Source organism: Synchiropus splendidus, chromosome 4 (genome assembly GCF_027744825.2).
Source record: "Synchiropus splendidus isolate RoL2022-P1 chromosome 4, RoL_Sspl_1.0, whole genome shotgun sequence".
NCBI classification, from domain to species: Eukaryota; Metazoa; Chordata; class Actinopteri; order Syngnathiformes; family Callionymidae; genus Synchiropus; species Synchiropus splendidus.
In genome coordinates this window covers 5,953,735-5,978,320 of record NC_071337.1, presented here as the reverse complement: position 1 = coordinate 5,978,320, position 24,586 = coordinate 5,953,735, and the positions used below count along the sequence as shown (strand labels likewise).

Below are 24,586 nucleotides of genomic sequence, written 5' to 3'. Positions count from 1 at the left end.
AACTAGTTAGTGAACGCAGGTGAGCTTGTTGCTCTGCTGTTCTCCAACAACAGGGAGTGTGAATCCCCTCACCTGCCAACCAGGATGCTGCAGTGGGAACAGAGTTCAAGAACAACAAACGCCTCGCAACAACACAGGACTGCAGACATGGACTTCAGCGGCACCTGGAAGGTTTACTCGGAGGAAAACCTGGAGCGGTTCCTGGAAGCCGTAGGTATGATGTCGACTGAAAGAGTTGGGTTTTTCTAAGTGGTTTCCAGTTTCACTCAGCAAAGTGTCTCCTCAGGTGCTCCTCAGATGGTGGTGAAGATGCGCAAGGAAATGAAGCCTGTGATCACCATCGAGCAGAAGGGCAGGGATTTCACCTTCACCATGAAGACCCCCTTGTGCACCAAAGTCCACCACTTCAGTCTGGGAAAAGAGACGGACATTACTACGGTGGACGGGAGGAAATTCAAAGTGAGTGTGATGGTCATTGGTTTCATCTTCCGTTTTGCCCTTGATCTTTGATGGCAGGATGAGGATCAGCACCTCTAAACTCGGTTACATGGTCCCTGACATTTGACTCAGAGGTCTACTAGTTCTCATGTCTTGGTGCATTCAAAGGGCATCAGATTTTTGATACATATTTGTGTGTGGGAAATGAGAGAGGAGGGTCCGATCGGTTGTTGAACCTTGGATTGAAGGGGAACAATGCAGGTTCCGTCCTGGCCGTGGAACTACGGACCAACTGTCGACTCTCTCAACAGTCCACCAGGCTGCCTGGGAGTAGGACCTGCCAGTCTACATGTGCTCTGTGGACTGGGAGAAGGCGTATGAGTGGGTGGCCTGGGACAAGTTGTGGGCGGTGCTTCAGGAGTATGGGGTGCTGATTGAGGGACGTTCATTCTCTGTATTCCCAGAGCGGGAGTAGTGTCCGGATCCTTGATGTGTTTCCAGTGGGAGTTGGTCTCCAGTCCTGTTTTTGGTTTACATGGACCAGATTTAGAGGTGCAGCTGTGGTGGGGAGGGTTTGCCGTTTGGTGGCATGAGGGTCCAGTCACTGCTATTTGCAGGTTATTTGGCTTTATCAGGCTGCGACCTTCAACTCTCACTAAAGTGGGATGAGGATCAGCACCTCTTAATCGGAGGCCATGGTTCTCAATTGGAAAAGGGTGGATTACTCTCTCCAGGTGAGGAATGAGTTCCTGCCTCAACCATGTTCTCTTTTATGTTTACACCAGTGTATCGTGCGAGAAGAGAACGGGAAGCTGATCGCTGAAGCAGACAAGTTCACCTCAGTCCGTGAGATCCAAGGAGAGGAGATGGTGGAGGTCCTGTCGTTTTCATTCATTATGTGAAGAACCAAGCAGTTGTTTGAGGTTTTGAAATGTCACTTCGCGACTGTGTTTCATAGCCAGTGCTATTGTATATAATGTTTACTTTGAATGCATTTCTTCAGTCAAGTATCAGAATCAGAATCAGAATAGAATTTATTGCCATGGTCAGTGGGGGTCCCACCTACTAGGAAAGTGCTTCGAAGTAAAGTCGCTGTTAATAAATAGAAATAAAATTAAATTAAATAACAAAGGCTGATCACAAATTTAACAGTCTGATGCTGAGAGGAAGAAGCTGTTCCTGTGATGGGAGGTTCTGGTCTGGATGGACCGTAGCCTCCTGCCAGAGGGAAGAGTGACAAACAGTCCATGACCAGGGTGAGAAGGGTCGGCTCTGATCCGACCTGCACGTCTCTGGGTCCTGGAGACATACAGGTCATGAAGAGGTGGCAGGCTGCAACCCATCACCTTCTCTAACTACTGTATAGAAACCAAAACATAGACGTACATTAAATGTGTCTCCTACGGTTCTACATGATAATGATAAGTTAGAGGTTCTTCAAAAAGAACCTCAAAGAGAGGCTTCTTAAACCTGTGTTCTCTCTTTCACTCTTCAGACTGTCACTTCAGGATCTGTGACTTTCGTCAGCCGAAGCAAGCGAGTCTAGCTCACCCACAGCCGTCGGACCGCTCTGCCAAGGAGGCAGCGCCATTCAGCTGCTGGTGAATAAAGGCTGGAGTCACTTGCATCATGAGTGGGGCTGTTTATTTCAATGCTGAATTTGAACAGAAATGTTGAGATTCCTGTTGACACGGTACTTGCTGGGAAGTGTTGACCCTGTATTTTCATATTATTTGAGGTTATGGTTAATTTTCCTGACAAAAAAACATTCCTCTTTAAACATATCTTCACTGTTTTCAATATTTTATTTCCTTTATTTAACTGACGTGATGCTTGCATATGTGACAGTCAGAGCGCTTTGTATGAAAGATAATTATGCAAATTTGAAGGCAAACTCTGAAACAAAAGTCGAGCACTGAAGCCACTGAGCGTCATCGTCTGAGCTGGAGCTGCGTTGTCAGGACGGCAGGGGAAGAGCGGAAGCATCAGAAGGTGGTGTTTGGTGATGTGTGACAACTGATATGAAGGATAAACACCACTATATTAGGGAGTAATTTTTCAACAGTCATGTAGCGAGGGTGGGCAGATGTATTTTCGTAAATTTTAAGAGCTAATAATGCGAAATTACAAATAATTTTAAATCATGCTGTCGTAACGCACTTCTGAGGCAGAGGTGACTGAGGGCGGGACGAAGAATGCTCAACCAATAGGAAAGGTTATTACTCAACAGCAACCGTGTCATTGGTCGACCCGCTTCTCCCTTCCAGGATTCAATTGGTTAACGTTTACGTTTGTTGTCCACGGAGTGTCCATTTAACCAATGAGTTTCTTACTAACTCAGATGAAAACATAAACAACCAACAAAGATGGCGTCATTAAATACTAATTGTGCGCTCGAGTCCAATAAATTCTGCTTTTTTTTTATCTTTAATTAAGTTTTTATCGCAAAGCACACACATTTTTACTTAGTTATTTTCCGACTTCCTGTCCTTCCGTTATTACAGTGTACAATATCAATATTTATATTTTTCCTTTGTAATAAACGTTTTTCAATAGTAAACGGTTTTGTCACGTCCGATATTTGAACTTAAGTTTAAATTGCCGCCCTTTCAGATCGTTGTAACGTTATAAGAACGTGAATTGCGTCTTGTATTCGGTGCTAATTATGAATAACTGTATAGTATGTATTTAACATTACAACCAGTAGGTGTCAGTAATGTGCCAGCGTTCGCTAAATGCTGCTGCTTAGACCACGACAGCTGTGCGCATGCGCCGCCGCATTGTCTGACTGCAGTTTTTCCCCTACTTTCTCGGCAGGAATCAAAACCTCGGATATCTGGAGAGTAAACTTCAACGCCTCACACATGCGGCCTCCAAGTGCTTCTCTGTTTGTAAGAAACGTCTCGGACGAGTCCCGGTGAGTCCAAAGCCCACATGACAATAACACAACAGCTAGCTAGTTAGCTTAGCCTAGCAGCTACTTCGGCTTTATCCTCAACAACATCAAAAGCAGAGGCGTTACATGTACGTGGTTAAATCTTTGAACGCTTTTAACTACTTGTGCGTTAAACTAAAGACGTGTTGTGTGCGCATGTGTGTTTAAATGGACGGTACGAGTGGTTTGTTTATGGTTTGACTGCTAGCACTGAGCTAAACAGCTCATTGAGCGCTTTTACACGAAGGCTGAGCATATATGTAGATGTGTATATATATAATGTAAAACAAGGACAATATTGTCTACCAATGTGTGATTTGGGTTTGAGATCTAGATCCAGAAGATCTGCTTTAGTGGGTTTGGGATCATGTTTAACAATTGTACCGGTACCAGCATGATCTGAAGGGTCTCCACACTTTGCGAGCTATTTTTGGACCACCATGCTGCGGAGATCGCACTTTTTAAATGGTCTTTAAAACGCTTTTTATTCCCCCAAAGCCGTCTTCACGTTGATACAAGTCTCAGACTGGTCAATGAACGAATCGAAAGCATTTAAAATAAAATGAAAAAGATGACCTGGGCACAAAAAGGGATCAGTTTTTCTCCATCTATAAGTTCTTGAAGCCCAAAGTGGCTCACTATTGTCAGGAAACGTTTCATTCTGGCAAAGTCACAGAAGTTTGTTGATTGAGCTGTGCAGCAACAGACTAGTCCTCAGATGGTTGAAACTCTTCCTCCTATACTTCTTGTCCATTTTTTACATTCACACTGATCTGTACATCAATCATCAGGGTAACCCCACTGAACATGGTCATATTATTTGAGTGTTTTTGTGTCTGTGTGTGTGTGTTGATGGCGTCTGTGCATTTTTAATATCTACCTACCTAATCTTCTGCCACCTGCTCCTGTAGCTCACCAGTTTGTTGGATTTAATGTTGATGAATCCCACTTCTATTTATGGTACTCAGGCCTGAGGACTTGCGGCGTGAGTTTGGCCGCTATGGTCCTGTAGTGGATGTCTACATCCCACTTGACTTCCATACACGTCAGCCCAGAGGATTTGCTTACATTCAATATCCTTTCCCCACTGACCTGCTGCTGACTTGTGCTTCAAGTGTCTAATGTTTTGATTTCTCTGTTATTGCTTCAGAAATAAAGTCAAAGAGTAGCGGTGTAGCATAGCCAAACTGACCTTCAAGATCAGAGGGAGGGAGAGGTTGAACAAAGAAAAGTAAAGCATGAAGAAGAAAAGGGGACAAAGCCTGGATGTGGCAAAGACAAAGAGTGGGCAAAAGAGAAGTGGTTAAAGAGGTTAAAGGTCCGAGAGAGAAAGCATCCGGACCAAAGATAACAAGTCTGAGATGTTCTGTATCCTCCAACTCCCTGCCCAAAACATGGACAAGAAAATAACTGCAGTTTCTGTCTCAACACCGACTGCGTTTTAATCCTGTGTTTAATATGAATTCGCTGGTTTCAAAGTGTGAGGATAAAAACATAAAAGCTGACAGGTTTGTTATATCAAAGTTTCCATTTTGTTTCCTTCGTCTTCGTCAGTATTCATGAGAGCGTCTGGTCCGTGACCACTGATTTTGAGTTCACTTCAATGTGTGGAGAGCTTCGGCAGTTGCTGGCGATGGACCACCCAGTTCTTCACTCACACACTCTCATCTAAAACAGCCTTTATCTGAAAGGCACATGAGCTTCATCCCACTCCACCCATCCAACCTCTGCCGTTAAAATATACCATTGTGCCTCGGAGATTTGTTATTGACAAGCAAAGAACATGATGCATCTCTTCACACTTTAAAACCGCTCTTGTAATCTAGAATGTTTTGTCCTGGCTTCAGCAACCTTCCAGGAGAGTCATTAAAAATGGAGAAAAAAAGATAGTTTTGTGATGTTCAACCCTGTTGTCGTTGTTCAAATGCCTCAATCGAGTCAAAGCCTTAACCACTCAGCAAGTTTGAGGACGTGCGCGATGCAGAGGACGCCCTTCACAGCCTGGACAGGAAGTGGGTGTGTGGGCGCCAGATTGAAATCCAGTTTGCTCAGGGAGACAGGAAGAGTAAGTGTCCAGGTGCGACCGGATGTTGTGAAATCCGTTCCTCGGCTCAACTTTTCCCACCCTCAACAGCTCCGCACCAGATGAAGGCAAAGGAGCGGCGGTCACCGGGCAGGTACTCGAGGTACGGCGATTACGACCGAGACAGCCGGTGGAGACGTTCACGCAGTCGCAGCTATGAAAGATACCGCTCCAGGAGCCCGTCGTACGAGCGCCATCGGAGACGCTCCGGAAGTCCCAGAGAGTGAGCCTCGATCTGTCGCCTGGAAGAAACCGCTCTACCTCTGCTCTAACAAGTCTGTGTTCTCCAGGCCTCGCGGACGTGCGTACGGTCGCGGCCGCAGCAGGAGCCACGAGGACGACAGGTACGTGGGCGACACCTGGAGGTGGGGGTTCATGTCAGGAAGTCTGGTGGGACCAAGGCCAAACATGTGCCTGATGTCTGTCTGAACTCTGTCGGTTTGTGTACCCCAACAATCGGAAGTGACAAGTGCTCCAAGAATGGTTGTCAAAATGAGGGTCTCCTCAACAGCAGAAGACTGGGTTCCTTTGCACCCTGAGCCTTCGCAGTTGGGGTGGGCGATATGGACCGTCATTTCAGCGATAACGATAATTATTACACTAAATACATTTTCATTCTATTCCATGTGTTGTACACTACTGTCTCTCTTGAAACGGTTTCATGATGAAACCTATTAGTGGGATTTGGAATTTGTCTCCAACATCATTATTTGTTTATGTTTCAATATAATAGTTAACTAAGAGTAGAGATGAGAAACTCAATGTTTCAGGTCTCTGGTAGAAGCCACTGGTGTCTGACAGGCTGCTCTGCCAGCTTTATTTAGGGGTTAAATTGAGCCGTCTGCTGTATCTCAGGTCTCTTAACAGTTGACTTCAACTACGGACCACACTGGACACATTTCCTAGCTATTAGAAATAATGTGAATAAATTATCATATTCTATTCTCCAAATCATGATACAAACTGTCAGTGTTTTCCATTGCCTAATTGAAGATTTCACTGATACTTTGACGGCTGTAGAATTTGTTGATGGTCCCTAACCGATGCTGGCTCGTAGCATAAGAGCTGCCTGTGAGAGTGTGTCCGCGATCAGTGAACCCTAATGGGGACGCGGAAGAAGTTGTCGCCGCCGCCGCCGCCAATACCGGAGCAGAGCTCCGTCCAATATCCAACTGTTTTCACCAGGGTGTTTGGTCGAGGCACCAGCGCAGCAGGAGACCTGCATGTGTTGATGTGAGCCAAGGCAGACGACCGTGTCAGAGAACCTATGAGGACCACTCCACCTCATAAAATAAACAGGGATCCAGAGACTCAGAGTCGACCAGTGTCATTATCAAAGATTCCCTGTATTAAAAATGAGTTTAAAACTGCGATCGTGAACCAAAGTCCACCACACTTTTCCCAAACCGTCACAGGCTGGTGTCGGAGCTGGAGAGTCTTATCTTATTCATGTATGCAAGTGCGAGCAGCGTGTTTACCTTGACGTCTCATCACGGATTGTTTTTGGTAGTATATCATGTACGACAAGTTATCGCCCATGCCTACTTAGCAGCCTTCAGTTGTCCGGTGAACGGTGTCACGCACTGAGCCGCCTTGTTGAGCCCACCATGTCCCACCACCAGGTACCACCAGAGGGGCCGGCGAGAGTCCAGAGGACGTTCCCAGTCTCCTTTAGGGTCTCCACGCCGGGACCAGAACCCAGCCTCGTCGTCTCACTTCACAGAGGAAGGTCTGCGACCCGCCCACTCCCAGTCCCGCTCCCGCTCCACATCCCGGTCGCGCTCTCGCTCGCACCCTCGCTCCTGGGCCGGGCGCAAGTCCGGAGGCCGTTAATGGGAAGCGTCTTTAGCCGGTTCTTCTGAGACACTGGAGCAGGTTCCTCTGCATTTCCAACTCCAACGCAACTTCTGACCCAGATCAGGGGACTTGTTTATAAACGTCGGGTTGATTGGCTAACAAACATAGGGATTCTCAAATAAGTGTCACTGATTGGCTCTTGACTGTGCAGGTAGTTAACACCAACTTAGTGAGCTGAAGACCTCCAACCTGGGTTTTACTGACTAAACCAAAAAGTGAGGTGGTTCTCCGTCACAGACATTTAAGGAAAAACTTCATTCCTACATTTTATTGAAGAAGACTTCATAAAAAATAGCTTCAACCGTTCATAATTAACACTTGAATTCACCATGACTGCCTCTTCAATTCTCCGCCCGCTGTTCCCAGAATTTCACAACTTGTTTTTAGTATTGTGAGTTTTTTTGTTTTTGTTTTTTTTTTAATATACGTGAAGATTTTGGTGTGAGTGTGGTCCCCTGGTCTTTGTGTTGATCAGTATGTAAGGGTCGACTCGTAGCTGACCTGGTGACCTCCTTTATCCACAGTTTTCCCAAAATCCTATGCACCCACTTCTTTTATAAAATGTCCGGTCTTTCTGAGAGCGTGTTCCGTTTGTAGTTTTAAAGTGTGTCCTGGTATTCTCAAAACGCGTTGACGTGATCTGCCGGGTCAAGTCGACAATAGCAAAAGATGCATCGCAAACTGGATCGCCATGTTTGAGGTGTAACAGCAGGTCAAAACTCTTGGTCAATGTGGACGTTTTTGAGCGACTCCACCCAGAGAACATTCAAGGCCAAACACTGGATGAATTCTGTCTTTTACATGTACCAACATTTAGTCTTTTTATCGGCTCAATTTCTCTTGTTTTTTTTCTGTTTGTTTTAATGTTTGATGCTCCAACTCTTCTATCTTTAAGAAGAATCTTATTTTGAGTAATAAAAGATATTGTTCAGTAAGTATTGTTGTTTTATTGCCTCCACCATGGGGGTTTATGTTTTCAACGGATGTCTTTCTCTGTACCAAATAACTTGAAAAGTTCCAGTGGGATTTTGAGGAATTGTGTGAAACGGGACCAGAAACAAATGATTCAGTTTTGGGAGTGAACCGGATCATCATCATCTGGGTCCAGGATTTCTTTTTTTTTTTTTAATAAACTGTGTTTCCATGTGCATGCTTCCAAGTGTGATTTCGTGATGCCACCTGAATGAATAGCTCAGTTGGTTGAGTGTTAGGATGAAGATCCAAACTTCAGACCCAATTGTTGGTCTCACAGGATCACTTTTATTTAGATGAAATACCTCATTCTGCTGAGGTTTGCACTCTCACAGTGCTTTTTCACTGACACGCCACTTTCTGACAATGAAACTTTTTTTGTTATGGAGATGCTGGATCCACTCCTGCAACACAACAAAGATGGTTCACTGACAAAAAGGGACTCGGCGTCTAAAGGTGAACAATGAGGTGTTTTTCGTAGTATTTAAGTTCAGCATTGCCCTAGAGAGGTGGAGGTTTGCCTTAGAAAGGAGAGGAATGAAGGTTAGCTGCAGTAAGATGGAATCCATGTGTGTGAATGAGAGGGAGCCAAGTGGACAGGTGAAGTTACAGGATGCAGAGATAAAGAAGGTGGAGGGTTTGAAGTACTGAGGCTCAACTGTCCAGGGCCATGGAGAGTGTGAGAAAGAGGTGAAGAAGCGGGTGCAGGCAGGGTGGAATCATTGGAGAAAAGTGTCAGGTGTGATGTGTGACAAAAGGGTGTCGGCAAGGATGAAAGGGAAAGTGTCCAAAAGGGTGGTGAGGCCAGCAATGTTGTATGGTTTGGAAACAGTGGCACTGAGGAAAAGACAGGAGGCAGAGCTGGAGGTAGCAGAGATGAAGATGCTGAGCTTCTCTCTGGGAGTGAGCAGGATGATGATAGGATCAGAGGGACAGCACATGTGCTCAGGTGTTTAGGAGACCAAGTCAGAGAGGCTGGATGGAGATGGTTTGGACATGTACAGAGGAGAGAGGGAGAGCCAGTACATTGGTAGATGAAGATGTTGAGGTGGGAACTGCCAGGCAGAAGGTGGAGAGGAAGGCCACAGAGGAGATTGATGGAGGTGGTGAAGGAGGACATGAGGACAACTAGCACCAGAAAACAAGGAAATCATGGTAGGAACTCGATAAGGTTTTGTAAAAGGCTGTTGAGGTGAACATATGGAAACTAAGGACCCTCAGCTGGGAGGCGGAACCAGAGCAGATCCGGGACTAGATGGACTCCCTTCTCCCTCTAACGTTGCAGCAGGGTTGGTTGCCAACCGCGAGGTCTTGCCTTCATGGTTCATCAGTATCAGTAGTAGATCCTGAGTCTGGATGGAAAAGCAGGCAGCACAGACGCCCCACCCAGTCCCAGACATTGATTTCCTTTTAATGGAACAGCTGCACCAACTGAAATTAGATGACCAGTGAGGTCAACCGTGGACAAAATCGGACGTGTCCCATTGATCGTCGCACGGAGGAATGTATCGATCAAAGCAGTGCAACATTAACATGACTGGTTCAGTTCAACTGGTCAAGGGAGACCCATGAGTCCGGGGATCGTGGGCGACACAAGGGCGACTTGTGAGCCTTCAAGCCAGAGTCAACCTTGTTGTTGTCTTTTTCATGTGTCTGAAATCCACGCCACCCTGAATCAGCCAAACTGGGAGCTCCCTCCAAAACGTGATAACAGCAGGCTCATCCCATTCTCTTGGCAAGTCAGTGAAGGGTGGGGGGGGGGTCATTCAAATATCAGTGCTCCCCCTTGAGGAGGCCGGATTTATAATCTTTCAAGTTCAGGGTTGAAGGTTCAACCAAGGGGAGGGAGGCTGCATCCGTGCCTGGATCAGTCCGTGACTAGCTGCGAGGGAAATGGCAACAGAGCTTTGCAAACTATCGATCCTCCGCTGGCTATAACTGTCCGGCCTCCCTTCCATCCATCCACCCATCCATCCATCCTCTCTGTGTTGTGGAGACCAGATCCAACATGTGCGTGACCAACGGTGGGAACCTCTTGCAGCCGTGACATCTCACGTCCACAATGAGAGGTATGTGACTTCTCCAACTGAAGATTTTCTAGGATTATCGTGTTTACTGTTGGACCACTGCCTTGTTTATCGAGTCGTGTTGAGTTGGGGGACTTTTCACGAGTGACACCAGAGCAGGGGGTTGATGGATCACGATGAGCAAGTGTGAGTTTATACCCCGTCGTACGAATATTCAGCGTTATTCAAGGGTGAATCTGGGGTGGTCTGGACATCTCCCTGATTCCTAAATCCTTGCGGATTTCTCACCTTCACACCAGTCAGATCATGAAGCAGAGGAAGAGATGAGGCTGTCCTATTTGAGGGAAAGAAACGGTCCAGCTCGAAGACCTTCAGGGACGAAGCAACACCCCTGGAACTAAAGTGACTGCTCGTACCAGCCTTGGCAGCAGCAGCAACTGTGATCGAGTGCTTGTGTAGAATGGGACTCATGTCAGAGGCAGGATATTCCAAAACTGAGCTGGTGTTTCAACTTAGCTGTCTTACTAAAGGTCCCTACTAAAGGCATCATTCACAGTGACCCATCTTCCAGGTTGTATGGTCTCATTTTGTTAATCCAGTAAGACAACCATTGAGGTTCATGGGAGTGGAATAGGAGGACAAGGGGCGGAGGATGATGGAAAAAGGTGAAGATGGAGGACTTGCTGTCGAAAATACCAAAAGACAAATGAGTAAAAAAAAAGGTTGCCAGTAGGATCATTGTCATTCGTGTCTTGTCAGTCGGATTCTCAGGACTACAACCAAGGATGTTGAGTTGTCGCCGCTGTTCGTGGTCGGTTTCTGAACTTCTTTCGATTGTGACATGACTATTAAAGAGACAAATCTTCGCAGGTCACATGAAACTAACGTCACTCCTTCTTCTCACAGCTCCTCCAAAGTGATAAAATGGGAGACTGGAACTTCCTTGGAGGGATTTTGGAGGAGGTACATATCCACTCCACCATGGTGGGCAAGATCTGGCTGACCATACTGTTCATATTCCGGATGCTGGTGTTGGGGGTGGCGGCCGAGGACGTTTGGAACGACGAGCAGTCTGATTTTATCTGCAACACGGATCAGCCAGGCTGCCGGAACGTCTGCTACGACCAGGCCTTCCCCATATCCCTGATCCGCTACTGGGTCCTGCAGGTGATCTTCGTGTCTTCGCCCTCCCTGGTCTACATGGGCCATGCCATCTACCAGCTTCGCGCCCTGGAGAAGGAGCGCCACTGCAAGAAGGTGGCGCTACGCCGGGAGTTGGAGTCAGTGGACGTGGAGCTGGTGGAGGTCCGGAGGAGGATCGAGAAGGAGATGCGGCAGCTGGAGCAGGGGAAACTCAACAAGGCGCCGCTGCGAGGATCCTTGCTCTGCACCTACGTGGCTCACATCGTCACGCGCTCCGTGGTGGAGGTGAGCTTCATGATGGGGCAGTTCCTCCTGTACGGACACCACTTGAACCCTCTGTACAAATGTGAGCGAGAACCTTGCCCCAATGTGGTGGACTGCTTCGTCTCCAGGCCGACAGAGAAGACTGTGTTCATGATGTTCATGCAGGTGATCGCCTGCATCTCCTTGTTCCTCAGCCTGCTTGAGATGATGCACCTCGGCTACAAGAAGATCAAGAAGGGAATACTGGACTATTACCCGCACCTCAAAGACGAACTCGACGACTACTATGTCAACAAGTCAAAGAAGAACTCGGTTGTGCAGCAGGTTTGCATCGGCCCCACCGTAGGCCGCAAGAGCACCATACCGACAGCTCCCAGTGGTTACACTCTCCTCCTGGAGAAACAGGGAAACGGGCCGAACTACCCTCTTCTCAACGCATCCTCTGCTTTTGTACCGATTCAAGGAGAGATTTGCGTCAAAACTGTTGGGCAAAAAGACAAGGGACTGCCGAGTCCCACAGAGCAGAACAGCAGCTCCAACACCACCAGCAGTGACGCGCGTTCTCCTGCTGCAGACAAAGACCCAGAGGGATCGTTCTCGGGTCACCATGAAGACGTGGAGTGCGGCAGCTCAGAGTTCCCTACACTGCCAGCGATGGACAGCACAGTCTGTCCGACACTCTCTGGTGTTACACGAAAGCCAAGACGGTTCAGTCCACCGTGGAACTGCTCGACAGTGGTGGAGGGAAACGTCTCGGACAGCGGGGACTCGTACCACGGTGGGAGCAGCAGCATGAAGCTCCGCAGCAGCTTCTCCGGCCCCAGGGCCAGGATGCTTTGCAAATCAGACATGAAGAGACCGAGCAGATCTCAGAGCCCGGACTCGGCAGAGGAGCTGAGTTCGACGTCGCGACACAGCCACGAGAGCGACAGTCCCATCGCCTCGTCTCCAAACCGCAGAGTGTCAGCTGCAAGCAGCATCAGCAGCAGACGGGCTCCGACGGACTTACAGATTTGAACCATCATGAATGTTTTTAACAGCCACACTGTCTTTTCAGAATCCAACTTTCATTTCTTCAATGAGGCAGATGGGGATTAGGCTTGCACCGTGGACCTCCGACACCAAACACCCAGATCTCTGGTCCAGTGTCCATGTGGTCAGGCTCCAGGTTCAGGTCTTTGTAACTCAAGGGTCACTCACTCAGTAGTCAGTTGAAAAGCACTCAAACCTCCACCAAGCAGTTTCAGTAGAACCCCAACACAATGTTCCAGGGGGACCATAGTACATGTTTTCAACCAAATCCGATACAATCCTTTAACAGTTGCTTCAAGACGAAGTCAGTGGAGAGAGAGCGAGACGCACAGTAATTCCCGTTTAAAACTGCTTTGTGGCCTTTTAAACTCTTGTGTATTTCATGTTCAATATAATTTCATGTTCTTTGAACTCCAGCCGAGGTACGGACCAACTTGCTGCATTGCTCTGTTGTGTGGTGTCACGAGGACCTCCCCTCCTCAGCTGGAGCACTTATATCATGCAATGCCACACACGAGAGAGAAAAGTGTTTTTGATTTTTTTTATTACTTTGTTACAAACAAGACAAGGTGGTCCTTTACTTGCCGGGGAGGATGATGCCATCATACTGAAACAGACATTTAAAACATGTTAAACTATAAAAAAAAGTGGTTCTCAGCATTTCAGAAAGGTAACTCAACTTGTACTGAATTAAAGTAGTAACTTCCATGTTCACAAGCAAACATATGGACTGAAGTGTCGAGTTCAACCAAGTGACTTCGTCATAGTCAATGCGTGACCGATGCCAAACAACTACAAATCCATTCCTGAACCAAGTTAGTATCAAGTCTTGAGTTACATTTTGGTGACAGATGATGTTCTGACTCGATTTCATGTAATTGAAGCACTTTGTATTGACTTGGGGAAAAAAACTGCATTAAAAATGAACTGACTGGGCTCGACCTGCTACCTTCCATCCTTCCTGGCCTGAACTCAGAGATACGGAGGGAGAAAACACTCACCTTCTGCTGGAACCAGCGCATGGCCTCCTCTTTACGGATGCGGTGCTTGAAGCCGATGCGGCCCCTTTTCCTTTTCTTGTCAGCAATGCTGAAGCCGGGCCTGCCCAGAACCTGCACCATAGACAGAGCCAACTTGATGTCAGAAACAATCCCCACTCCAGAGGAAACACAGCACTGTCCAATGACGGCTGACGCGGCGCATCAAAACTGAAAAGCCACAAGTGAGTCAGGTTCATCCCAAGCATGTGTTTCAGAGTCTTCATCACTGACACGCATGCACACACAAAACCCTTCCCACATTCCAGGAACCCCATTTCCCATCTCAGGAGGCACATCAGAAGACCTCAGCATCACCAACATTCAAGACAGAATAACACTCGCTACATCACTTTCAGCCAAAGGTTCCCACAACATAAAAAAAAGCTTCATTCTCTGTGTCACAATAGCAAGATGATAAAAGCGCTGTGTGGCTGAAGGCAGCAGAGAACCTGAGCAATCATGTGGGCAACATTGACCGAGGAGGGCGTCCACCACTTACCACGTAGAAGTCCAGTCCGTAGATGCCGATGCTGGGGTCGTACTTGATTCCCAGATCAATGTGCTCCTGGATGCCAAAGCCAAAGTTCCCAGTATCAGAGAAGTTGTTTTTCCTCAACTCGTACTCGCGCACCTAGAGGAAGAAAGTCACATGGCACATCAAGTCACTTTGACAGTCCCCTAAAATGAGCACACATCCAGGGCTCTCCCCACAGTTGTGTCTCAGCAATGACATTCATCACCCCCCTTCAGTCTTCTGACAGAGACCGAACGCTGATACTGCAAGCAGAAAATCCCCCTACACCGAGTAAATCCGAAGGCAGGGGTTCATGTTTTTTTTTTTTTTGAAAGCCGTGCACAATCAATTAAAAATTATTTTTTTGTTCATCTCATACCTTGAGACCCTTCTCCAGGATCTCCTCTGCTTTGGCTCCACGGACAGTACAGTGGACAGCAATCTTTTCATTCCTGCGGATACCGAAGGATCGCACAGTGTAGCGGGCTGGTGAGAAAGAAGAGAAAACCTCTGTCAGCGACACCGCAGAAGCAGAAACGTGAGCATGTGAAGGCACTCACAGGTCCTGTGCTCAGGTTTAAACTGAAAGACTGACAATACGCCAGAGAAATGAAAATTCTGCACTAAAACATTCCTCTTGTCAAGGTCGACTTCCTCTCACCAATACAGTACTTGCGCCATCAGTTACTTTGAGGCCATTATTTTATATATACACATTTATATATTTTAATATTTGCATATATATTTGACCAACATTGCTCAGTACGTTTCTTGTACATGGTTGAGGATCATAACTTTCAACGCAGTACAAACAAATTTTACCAAATTGTCAAAAACTAAGATCATTCTACGACTACTCGAGCCTGGTAACAGACTGACACCCAAAAAAAGTCGAGCATCTTCGCATCAGACGTATTTACCGATGAAGGGTCAGTAATGCAACTGCAGTTTCTAATGCAGCCTGAGATCCTGTCAGTCGATCAGACGAATAAGTCAGTTGCTAATGCATTGATAAATTGTTATTAATTAGAACACATTTGACACATGAATGCTAATGCCAGCGTTAAAAAAAAAAAAAAAGCCCATCACCTTCACTCAGTGCAGAATAAACATTCCTTCGCTACATTACACAATATGACAGTTCCTTTGAAAGGAGCACCATTAAATTGAAATGAATGTTGGAACTGTTGTAGGCAGACGACCTTTAAATGCATAGTCAGCTCAAAACCATAAATTATACATTTGTGACCGGCAAATTATGCCCTACACTCGAACTTGCAACAAATATATATTTAATAAATATACATTTTGTTCAACCGACAAGCGGGTCAGTTTAAAACATCAGCCCCGTGAGTGAGTTCGGACTGAAGAAATCATGTTTATATGGTGGTAATACAGATAAAAACAACTGTAGATTAGACTCAAGAGGCGACTGAACAAAAAGCCGCAGATGTAAAAATGGTACAAGAAGCTTGGATGAAGTCCATGTTGTGTCAACTACACCCCAAGTCATGACACCTGTCAGTGCAACCTGTGGAGTCACAGTCCAAGACTCACCCTTGGAGAAGACTGGGGTCTGGCCTGTGAGTTGTTCCAGCACTTTGGCGGCTCTGGTCAGTCTGTCTCCGCTCTCACCCACACAGATGTTCAGGCAGAGCTTGCGGATGCGGAGCTCCCTCATGGGGTTTTCCTTCTTTTCGCCCTGGTCCTAGATAACAACAGGAAACCTCAGGTGACATGGTCCGTCACCGGCGATGAAGCACGGAGAGGCTCACTCCTCCAGTCGGTTATCACTGTGGCTCAGAAGGGGAACATGCCCGAGCATATTCCGGCAGAAGACACTACTGTTAGCCTGTCAAACTTCTGCCCCCGGACTGTGTCTACTAAACCTAAGAGCTGCGGAAATTTAAACCGCACGAAACGACACGCACTCAACTACTCCACAGACCACGAATGACAGGAACATTCAAAAGAAATAAAGCTTTCGAAGAACCGCATAAATCGACAGCTCTCCTGTTAGCATTGCCCGCTAGTCACTAAATCCAGCCAAAATATTGGTTACATCATGCAAATAACGACGCAAACAAGTGCTTCAGAAGCACAACACGCTACGACTTGGATGAAAATGTGATAAAGACGTCCGCAGAGGACCGATGGAATAAGATTAAAACCCCGGTGTCGGATATAGTGGACAACGTATGACTTACCGCCATGTTGGATCACTAGAAGAGGACTTTCCGTTTCCGGCGGAGAAAATTTATAGAGGCGTGTTCATGCGTAAACGCACCGAAGACAAACGCAGGTCTGTTGCGAAGGTTCCGCCCGACATTTATTGCACTTTGTCCTTTGTCCTACAAATAATATAAATGTACTAAAGTCAAAATGAAAATAAAATACATTTATTGTGAAATACCATGTTGAAACTTATTCAGGTGTTTATGTTTAACCCTGTATAACACCCGCTGGAACCAATGTGATCAACTGTGGTGGCGGAAGGATTTTTATCTGAGGGCTAAAATGACTGAAGCTAGAAACACCTCGGTCCCTGTTTGGAGCGTTGTCCTCAGTGATGCAAACACCAGGGATCATGGTGCTGTTCACTCACTCCACTGCAGTTTCACAGTTGACGGTCAATTGCTGAGTCTCTCTGTCGACAACCTTGTTATGGGGTTTGTTCGAAACTGTAACAAATACTTCTTCATATAGAGGCTTTTTAAGAGAAAATCGGTTGCCATGATATTCACCACTTAAAGCATCTTCCAATATATGCTATTTATATTGTGAATCTTAACTAAATTGAAATAATATTTTAAGCATATTGTCTATTATTTATTTATAGTGTCATGGCGTGATTGCACTTTTCTCTAGATTAAAATACTTAAGTCACAGATTTTAAGTTTAATTTAAGATTGTTTTTTTTTGTGTTCAACCCTTCTTCAAAGAACTCGACAACACGGCAGACATGACTTTTGTGATTCAGAATAAATAAGCCGCTTCCTCAACAACATTTTTATTATTTCTTTTTTACAATCACAGTCAGATGAGGACAAGCCTTTCTTTCCTGCGAAAACTTTTGCGGTGGGTTCTAATCAGCCTAAGCCAGTCCTTGAGTAGAGAGCGCTGCCTGAGCGAGGACGGTGCTGAGCGCAGCGACACGTCGCAGCCAACAGGGCTTTGCAGCGACAGGCACTTGTCGTCCTGCATGGCCATTCACTTCTTCTTCTCGGCCTTCTGAGCAGACTTGGTCACCTTGCCGCTGGTGGCGGCCTTCTTCTCCACCGTCTTGATGACGCCGACCGCCACGGTCTGCCTCATGTCGCGCACGGCGAAGCGACCTGGAGGAGAAAAGGCGGAAGTCACGGCGACGGTCTGGCGATGTCATGGGATCGCTGAAGCGAAACCTCACCAAGTGGAGGGTACTGGGAGAAGCTCTCCACACACAGTGGTTTCCCAGGCACCATGGTGATGATGGCAGCATCTCCAGACTTCAAAGCCTTGGGGTTGTCCTCAAGCTTCTTGCCGGAACGGCGATCGATTTTCTCCTTCAGCTCGCTGAACTTGCAGGCGATGTGAGCTGTGTGGCAGTCCAGCACCGGGGCATAGCCTTGGGAAATCTGGCCTGGGTGGTTCAGGATGATGACCTGCAACAGGCAGTTCACTTGGCATCACTGAGCTACACGTGTGAATGACAGATTTACCAGCTATTTATCATTCATTTGAGTGCTACATTTAAATGAGTTTGTTACGTGGAGGATGCCATTTTTGGAAGCGTAGCGTCCGTCTGAGGTCGAGTCTGAGGGGCAGCCGCCAGAAGCAAAGAGGCCCAAGACCGTCCTCTCAACAGAAACCTCCTTCAGCTCTAATATCAAGGCCAACTGAGAGACATGCCTCTGGTCTCCTCCTCGATGCCCAGAGAACCTCACTAGAGGGGCTTCTATAAAAGATGCCTGAGCCTCAATCCAGCTGTGGAGTTTCACTTTGTGTCACTCAAAGGTGACTGGGCTCCTCAGCCCACCTCTAAGGAGAGAGAACACCCTGCCAAGAAAACCAAATTCTGGAATTGGAGATCAACCTGTAACAGTCCTCCTCATGACTGGAGACACCTCAGCCCTCCATCTGTCAAAGACTAGAACGTCAGGTTGCAGGACAGACCCTTGAATGAGTGACAGAGGTCAAGTAGTGTGGGTTCTAGTTCACATGTGACTCTTGGGTGTTTTTTGGTTGGTGACATCCAGCAGCCCTCACTGAAGGTTGGCAATGTGCTGCGTTTGCAGAAGAAGGTCTTCACTGACCTGGGCGGTGAAGTTCTCAGCAGCCAGCGGGGGGTCGTTCTTGCTGTCACCGGCCACGTTGCCACGACGGATCTCCTTGACAGAGACGTTCTTGACGTTGAAGCCCACGTTGTCTCCAGGAAGAGCCTCAGACAAAGACTCGTGGTGCATCTCCACAGACTTGACCTCAGTGGTCAGGTTGGGGGGAGCGAAGGTGACGACCATGCCTGGCTTCAGGATACCGGTCTCAACACGACCCACGGGCACAGTTCCGATACCTGAAGGGAAATAAGTAGGAACAGTTGGCGGAAATCTTCTTGTGACACAGTACGACTGACTGATAAACAGAGTTAGGTTATGGGATATGAGCAAGTTGCAGCAGAGGGTAGGTCTCTTCAACCTTACCGCCAATCTTGTAGACGTCCTGCAGGGGGAGACGGAGGGGCTTGTCGGTGGGACGGGTCGGAGGCAAGATGGAGTCCAGGGCCTCCAGCAGGGTGGTGCCAGTGGCGCCGCCCTCCTTGCGCTCGATCTTCCAGCCCTTGAACCATCCCATCTGAGAGGCAGACACAAGTTAGACTTCCTTGCTCTGTCCACCTGCTGCTCTGTGGTGACTGACCTTATCACTGGCCTCCAGCATGTTGTCTCCGTGCCACCCAGAGATGGGCACGAAGGCGACGGTGGCAGGATTGTAGCCGATCTTCTTGATGTAGGCGGACACCTCCTTGGTGATTTCCTCGTAACGCTTCTGGCTGTAGGGTGGTTCAGTGGAGTCCATCTTGTTGACACCAACGATGAGCTGCTTCACGCCCAGGGTGAAGGCCAGCAGGGCGTGCTCGCGGGTCTGGCCGTTCTTGGAGATACCAGCCTCAAACTCGCCAACACCAGCAGCAACGATCAGCACAGCACAGTCGGCCTGAAAGCAACACCAGTTTAGAGACTCTGGAGGCGGTTTCCCATGACAACCGCAGGGGTCAGGAACCGTGGGCTCACCTGAGATGTACCGGTGATCATGTTCTTGATGAAATCCCTGTGACCGGGAGCATCAATGATGGTCACGTAGTACTTGGCGGTTTCGAACTTCCACAGAGCGATGTCGATGGTGATACCACGCTCACGCTCGGCCTTCAGTTTGTCCAGCACCCAGGCGTACTTGAAGGAGCCCTTGCCCATCTGCCAAGCAAACAGGGCACAGCAGACTGACGTTTCTCCCACTTGATCAAACATCCAAATGGAATATAGTGCGAAAATTATTTATAATTATGGTATTTTCACAGGAGTTTCAATTCCTGCCTTTTGAAGCCACCATTTCAAGTTTCACAAATGTCTTTCCATAAGTCAATGTTTATGTTTTTTTCATGATCAGAATTTGATAATTCAGGCTGTTTATGAATCATCGAGTTTTTCATTTAGCATGACGAATTTCAACACTGTCCTTCACGCCTCAAATATTTCTTCAACAAGTGTTGCACTTCCCCCGTTTCTTATGCAAGAACAGAAACTAGTGCATTCACGTGTCTGACCAACAGATGGCGCCCCAGTCTCACTGAGTGACGCGTCAAACTTCCCCAGCAGAAAAAAAAGTAGGCGAACCTCAGCGGCTTCTTTCTCGAACTTCTCGATGGTTCTCTTGTCGATGCCGCCGCACTTGTAGATCAGGTGACCGGTGGTGGTGGACTTGCCGGAGTCGACATGGCCGATGACCACGATGTTGATGTGGATCTTCTCCTTTCCCATGGTTGGACTTTACTGCAAATGAAAGCGTGGGATTTGAGCGATCCGTAAAAACGCAACTTTAAACATGCTTTGTGACCGAAGTTTTCCCATGAAAGACAGCTCTTTGGTGCGCCACATTTCAACGTAAACACCCATTTCTTAGATGATCTTTAATTCAAGGTCTGATCGAACGATGACGCAGGAAGACGTGGGTCAGTGCCCACCAGCATGTGCTCGCTCCCGGAGCCGCCATGTTAACAGAGCAAAGCGCGTTCCCGACCGGTCAATTCAACCCAATAACCCCAGAATGAGTAGGACTCCAGCAATATGTGGAATCCGAGGCTTTGATAGCAACACAAATCACCAAAAGAGTGTTCATGCGTTTGCTGTTCCAGGAGACTCACCAACCTGTGGCTGTCGAGACTGGATCTCTCTGGTGGACGCAAAAAAAGGACCGAATGTCACTGGGTCCAGCTTTTTATACCCCCCCCAGGAGGGGCGACCTCAGCTCCAGTGTCACTCAGGCCGAGCGTCTTGGAACAAGTGGAGCCCATTGGCGGAGCCCTCTGGAGCCGGGGTGATTGGACAAGCCGCTCAGAAACAGATAGCGTGGTTAAAAACAGCTGCATCCCACTATGACGACTGACAGCAGAGGAAGGACCAGAGAAGAGGGTGCAATTTTTATCAGACTTTTATTAGTTACCAGCAGCTTTCCTTCAAATCAATTGAACAATGAGAAACATCTAAACATTTTCAACTTAAATTGAGATTGGCACCGTCGAGCGGTTGACAACGCCGGTGGTTTCTTTTTCCTGCGGAAACTTTTGCGATGGGTTTTAATCAGCATAAGCCAGTTCTTTAGGTGAGACGTCTGCCTCAGGGGAGATGGCCCAGGCTGTAAAGATGCCAAAGATGAGATGAGCCGCTGCTGTGGCCACGTATCTCCCAGCTGGTTGTCGTCCTGCTCGACCATTCATTTCTTCTTGGCAACCTTCTCTGCAGACTTTGTCGTCTTTCCGGTGACATCCTTGGTGGTGACGCTCTTGATGACACCCACAGCGACGGTCTGCCTCATGTCACGCACGGCGAAGCGACCTGCACCAGGAGGAGAAAGTCAGTGGCGTTCGGAGACGCTGGGGTTCAACGGGGAGGAGAGACCACTTACCCAGAGGGGGGAACTCGGAGAAAGCCTCCACAACCATGGGCTTTGAGGGGCACATGTCGACAATGGCGGCATCTCCACTCTTGACATGCTTGGGGGCGTCTTCCAGCTTCTTGCCGCTACGACGGTCGATCTTCTCAATCAGCTCCTTGAACTTGCAGGCAATGTGAGCGGTGTGGCAATCGAGGACAGGCGAGTATCCGGCGCTGATCTGGCCAGGGTGGTTCAGGATGATGACCTGCAGATAAACCACGTTAGCTGCAAATTCACTTTGGTTCCACGCGGCGCTCGGGGTAGGTGGTCACTCACCTGGGCTTTGAAGCACTCTGCACCTTTGGGAGGGTTGTTCTTGCTGTCACCGGCCACGTTGCCACGACGGATCTCCTTGACAGAGACGTTCTTGACGTTGAAGCCCACGTTGTCTCCAGGAAGAGCCTCGGGCAGAGACTCGTGGTGCATCTCCACAGACTTGACCTCAGTGGTCAGGGCAGAGGGGGCGAAGGTGACGACCATGCCAGGCTTGATGACGCCAGTCTCGACACGGCCCACGGGCACAGTTCCGATACCTGACAGGAACAACATGACCACATTAACCTCAACTCAAACAACGCTGTACTCAACACACCAGCTCATTCATACCTCCGATTTTGTAGACGTCCTGCAGGGGCAGACGGAGGGGCTTCTCAGTGGGACGGGAAGGTGGGAGGATGGCATCCAGAGCCTCAAGCAGAGTTACACCGGAGGCATTTCCCTCCTTGCGCTCAATCTTCCAGCCCTTGAACCATCCCATCTACAGAGGACGCAAGGACCAATTAGACCATTTGTCTTCGCCCCAAACCCCCCCCACACACACTGCGGTTGGTTTGCTTACGTTTGTGCTGGGCTCCAGCATGTTGTCTCCGTGCCACCCAGAGATGGGCACGAAGGCGACGGTGGCAGGGTTGTAGCCGATCTTCTTGATGTAGGCGGACACCTCCTTGGAGATTTCCTCGAAACGCTTCTGGCTGTAGGGTGGCTCGGTGTTGTCCATCTTGTTGACACCAACGATGAGCTGCTTCACACCCAGGGTGAAGGCCAGCAGGGCGTGCTCACGGGTCTGGCCGTTCTTGGAGATACCAGCCTCAAACTCGCCAACACCAGCAGCAACGATCAGCACGGCACAGTCGGCCTGAAAGCAACACCAGTTTAGAGACTCTGGAGGCGGTTTCCCATGACAACCGCAGGGGTCAGGAACCGTGTGCTCACCTGAGATGTACCGGTGATCATGTTCTTGATGAAATCCCTGTGACCGGGAGCATCAATGATGGTCACGTAGTACTTGGAGGTTTCGAACTTCCACAGAGCGATGTCGATGGTGATACCACGCTCACGCTCGGCCTTCAGTTTGTCCAGCACCCAGGCGTACTTGAAGGAGCCCTTGCCCATCTGCCAAGCAAACAGGGCACAATTATGTATAAATAAACAGTGTATAAATATTTTTTACAATTGTTGTCCCCGTCTTTTGACCGTTTTGTTTCCAAAACAAACTTATTAATATTCAAGATTCCATCATCAGAATTTGAAGATTCAGATTGTGAATCATTGCGTTTTATTTAACAGATCATGAGGTGTTAAACAATTGACGCTGAAAATGTTGGGATTCACAAGTTATTCAGTGCTATATAATACTGGCTAAACTTCAGCAAGATGCAGAGCAGTCTAACAATTAGCTCTACAACACACTTGGGACAGTTTGAATCGAATCAGCGTCACTTAAAAAAAAAAAATCGATCCGCTAATGGCTGCCTCATCCGCACTGCTGCGGTCACGCCACACCCAGTGAGCGAGCGTGCGCGCTCCCGCCTCCAGGCCGCTGGAAGAGCAGGGCGAGCGCCGCCATTTTGAAGCCCAACACACACACAAGTGCTTACTCACCTCAGCGGCTTCTTTCTCAAACTTCTCGATGGTTCTCTTGTCGATGCCGCCGCACTTGTAGATCAAGTGGCCGGTTGAGGTGGACTTGCCGGAGTCGACATGGCCGATGACCACGATGTTGATGTGGGTCTTCTCCTTTCCCATTGTTGGACTTTACTGTCGTGGACATGAAAACGCGTTAAGCACGTCGCCCTCACATGTCGCCGCATCGCCATCGCGACTTCGGACACAAATCCACAGCACCGCGTCACTTGCTTTAACCACGCGGTAGATACCAGCTACCATTAACCAAGTGTCTTTGTCGCCAGACGCGCCCCAGCGTGGCGGCACAGGCGGTGGCTAGCAGCAGGCCGCACTAGGCCGCAGGCCCGGCCGGCGCAGGGACACGTGCGCGCCGTGTGGGCCACGTCATATTAGCTTCCAAATATTCCCAGCTATTTTTAAAACCCGACCATCGACACATGCTGGGAAGCAGTTGCTCGCTGAGGAGACGGGATGCCAGTCGAGCATCCCCAGTCTGAGCTCAAGTTTCGCGACCCCCTTTGTTCCAACAGCATCCTCAAACTATGGCTTTTAAAATCGCCCCAAAAAAACGATCCAATACGCATCAAGTTTCACAGTATATTATCTGTACAAGCAAAAGAACAAGCGCAGTAGGACTTTCAGAAAATCGGATTACGTCAATATAAAGGGGAAAAGTCAACTCTCATCCGAGTTTCAAGAGGAATAAATGGAGGAGAGGTGTCGGTTCTTACCGGTGTTTCAGGGTGCTGTTCACCAAAGCTGCTGCTCCGAGCCAGGTAACAGAAAGAGGCAGACGGGAGGAGGCGCGGAGGCTTTATACACAGAGGAAGCACCGCGAGCTCCCGCCCTGACGCGAAGCCCGCAAATCACACGCATTCCTGCGGAAAAAAAAGGCTCAACACGTCACCGGATGAGGCGCCCGGGCGCACCGATGACGTCACACCAGGAGGCCAAGTTCTTCCCCGAGAGAAGGAGAGAAAGATGATGTGCCACAAAGAGTCAATTGTCTTGGTGTGTCTGTTGTTATAGAGAATCGATTTAGTCACAAATGTGATGCTAAAAAAACATGCCATTTGATCATTGAGATCAGTGTACTACATGTATTTGACTCTGGCACAGAACTCAAACAATATTCAAACTATTCAATGTTGAATCTCAATTGAATTTATATCTGAGTTAGGAAAGGGAAATAAC

General features: G+C 48.1%; 6 protein-coding genes across 9 annotated transcripts; 3 read left to right on the top strand and 3 right to left on the bottom strand.

Annotated features, from left to right (window-relative positions):
- The first annotated feature begins 50 nt into the window (after positions 1-50).
- LOC128757104 (fatty acid-binding protein, liver-like) lies at positions 51-2,050 on the top strand. Its single transcript, XM_053862156.1, has 4 exons — positions 51-214; positions 287-459; positions 1,224-1,313; positions 1,934-2,050. The coding sequence occupies exons 1-4, from the start codon at positions 85-87 to the stop codon at positions 1,982-1,984; spliced, it is 444 nt and encodes a 147-aa protein (XP_053718131.1). The 5' UTR covers positions 51-84; the 3' UTR covers positions 1,985-2,050.
- A 330-nt stretch (positions 2,051-2,380) lies between these two features.
- LOC128757102 (serine/arginine-rich splicing factor 10-like) lies at positions 2,381-8,460 on the top strand. 3 transcript variants are annotated; one of them, XM_053862154.1, is made up of 7 exons: positions 2,381-2,430; positions 3,256-3,355; positions 4,524-4,741; positions 5,336-5,438; positions 5,508-5,679; positions 5,747-5,800; positions 7,079-8,460. In XM_053862154.1, the coding sequence occupies exons 3-7, from the start codon at positions 4,640-4,642 to the stop codon at positions 7,287-7,289; spliced, it is 642 nt and encodes a 213-aa protein (XP_053718129.1). In that variant the 5' UTR covers positions 2,381-2,430; positions 3,256-3,355; positions 4,524-4,639; the 3' UTR covers positions 7,290-8,460. The 3 variants fall into 3 exon arrangements, with proteins under 3 accessions (XP_053718129.1, XP_053718128.1, XP_053718130.1); XM_053862153.1 differs by lacking the exon at positions 2,381-2,430 and having other exon boundaries at positions 3,190-3,355; XM_053862155.1 differs by lacking the exons at positions 2,381-2,430; positions 4,524-4,741 and adding an exon at positions 4,342-4,445 and having other exon boundaries at positions 3,199-3,355; positions 5,334-5,438.
- A 1,722-nt stretch (positions 8,461-10,182) lies between these two features.
- On the top strand, positions 10,183-13,681 carry LOC128757640 (gap junction alpha-9 protein-like). Its single transcript, XM_053863095.1, has 2 exons — positions 10,183-10,354; positions 11,219-13,681. Exon 2 carries the CDS (start codon positions 11,237-11,239, stop codon positions 12,734-12,736), a length of 1,500 nt encoding a protein of 499 aa, XP_053719070.1. The 5' UTR covers positions 10,183-10,354; positions 11,219-11,236; the 3' UTR covers positions 12,737-13,681.
- On the bottom strand, positions 13,279-16,555 carry rpl11 (ribosomal protein L11). The gene is made up of 6 exons (XM_053863096.1): positions 16,513-16,555; positions 15,863-16,013; positions 14,685-14,791; positions 14,291-14,422; positions 13,753-13,863; positions 13,279-13,358 (listed from the first exon to the last, which is right to left on the bottom strand). The coding sequence occupies exons 1-6, from the start codon at positions 16,516-16,518 to the stop codon at positions 13,329-13,331; spliced, it is 537 nt and encodes a 178-aa protein (XP_053719071.1). The 5' UTR covers positions 16,519-16,555; the 3' UTR covers positions 13,279-13,328.
- Positions 16,556-17,299: 744 nt separating this feature from the next.
- Positions 17,300-20,839, bottom strand: LOC128756911 (elongation factor 1-alpha). 2 transcript variants are annotated; one of them, XM_053861749.1, is made up of 8 exons: positions 20,701-20,839; positions 20,170-20,325; positions 19,570-19,749; positions 19,196-19,492; positions 18,982-19,132; positions 18,598-18,854; positions 17,712-17,946; positions 17,300-17,640 (listed from the first exon to the last, which is right to left on the bottom strand). In XM_053861749.1, the coding sequence occupies exons 2-8, from the start codon at positions 20,311-20,313 to the stop codon at positions 17,516-17,518; spliced, it is 1,389 nt and encodes a 462-aa protein (XP_053717724.1). In that variant the 5' UTR covers positions 20,314-20,325; positions 20,701-20,839; the 3' UTR covers positions 17,300-17,515. The 2 variants fall into 2 exon arrangements, with proteins under 2 accessions (XP_053717724.1, XP_053717725.1); XM_053861750.1 differs by having other exon boundaries at positions 20,697-20,822.
- A 128-nt stretch (positions 20,840-20,967) lies between these two features.
- On the bottom strand, positions 20,968-24,289 carry LOC128756912 (elongation factor 1-alpha-like). Its single transcript, XM_053861751.1, has 8 exons — positions 24,124-24,289; positions 23,369-23,524; positions 22,700-22,879; positions 22,326-22,622; positions 22,094-22,244; positions 21,764-22,020; positions 21,458-21,692; positions 20,968-21,387 (listed from the first exon to the last, which is right to left on the bottom strand). The coding sequence occupies exons 2-8, from the start codon at positions 23,510-23,512 to the stop codon at positions 21,266-21,268; spliced, it is 1,386 nt and encodes a 461-aa protein (XP_053717726.1). The 5' UTR covers positions 23,513-23,524; positions 24,124-24,289; the 3' UTR covers positions 20,968-21,265.
- Between the last annotated feature and the right edge of the window lie 297 nt (positions 24,290-24,586).

Bases quoted from the DNA above. Each gene is read 5' to 3' on its own strand.
- LOC128756911 (XM_053861749.1), bottom strand. From the start codon at position 20,313: ATGGGAAAGGAGAAGATCCACATCAACATCGTGGTCATCGGCCATGTC. The intron at 19,750-20,169 runs GTTCGCCTACTT...TTTGCTTGGCAG, and splicing joins TCGAGAAAGAAGCCGCTGAG to ATGGGCAAGGGCTCCTTCAA. The intron at 19,133-19,195 runs GTCAGTCACCAC...TCTGCCTCTCAG, and splicing joins TGCTGGAGGCCAGTGATAAG to ATGGGATGGTTCAAGGGCTG.
- LOC128757640 (XM_053863095.1), top strand. From the start codon at position 11,237: ATGGGAGACTGGAACTTCCTTGGAGGGATTTTGGAGGAGGTACATATC.
- LOC128757104 (XM_053862156.1), top strand. From the start codon at position 85: ATGCTGCAGTGGGAACAGAGTTCAAGAACAACAAACGCCTCGCAACAA. The intron at 215-286 runs GTATGATGTCGA...GTGTCTCCTCAG, and splicing joins GCGGTTCCTGGAAGCCGTAG to GTGCTCCTCAGATGGTGGTG. The intron at 460-1,223 runs GTGAGTGTGATG...TGTTTACACCAG, and splicing joins TGGACGGGAGGAAATTCAAA to TGTATCGTGCGAGAAGAGAA.
- LOC128757102 (XM_053862155.1), top strand. From the start codon at position 3,303: ATGCGGCCTCCAAGTGCTTCTCTGTTTGTAAGAAACGTCTCGGACGAG. The intron at 4,446-5,333 runs AATATCCTTTCC...AACCACTCAGCA, and splicing joins CAGAGGATTTGCTTACATTC to AGTTTGAGGACGTGCGCGAT. The intron at 5,801-7,078 runs GTACGTGGGCGA...TCCCACCACCAG, and splicing joins AGGAGCCACGAGGACGACAG to GTACCACCAGAGGGGCCGGC.
- rpl11 (XM_053863096.1), bottom strand. The intron at 14,423-14,684 runs GTATGAGATGAA...TTCTTCCTCTAG, and splicing joins TCCTGGAGAAGGGTCTCAAG to GTGCGCGAGTACGAGTTGAG. The intron at 13,359-13,752 runs GTGAGTGTTTTC...TGTCTGTTTCAG, and splicing joins TGCGCTGGTTCCAGCAGAAG to TATGATGGCATCATCCTCCC.
- LOC128756912 (XM_053861751.1), bottom strand. From the start codon at position 23,512: ATGGGAAAGGAGAAGACCCACATCAACATCGTGGTCATCGGCCATGTC. The intron at 22,623-22,699 runs GTGAGCACACGG...TGTTGCTTTCAG, and splicing joins TGATCACCGGTACATCTCAG to GCCGACTGTGCCGTGCTGAT. The intron at 21,693-21,763 runs GTGAGTGACCAC...GTTTATCTGCAG, and splicing joins CAGAGTGCTTCAAAGCCCAG to GTCATCATCCTGAACCACCC.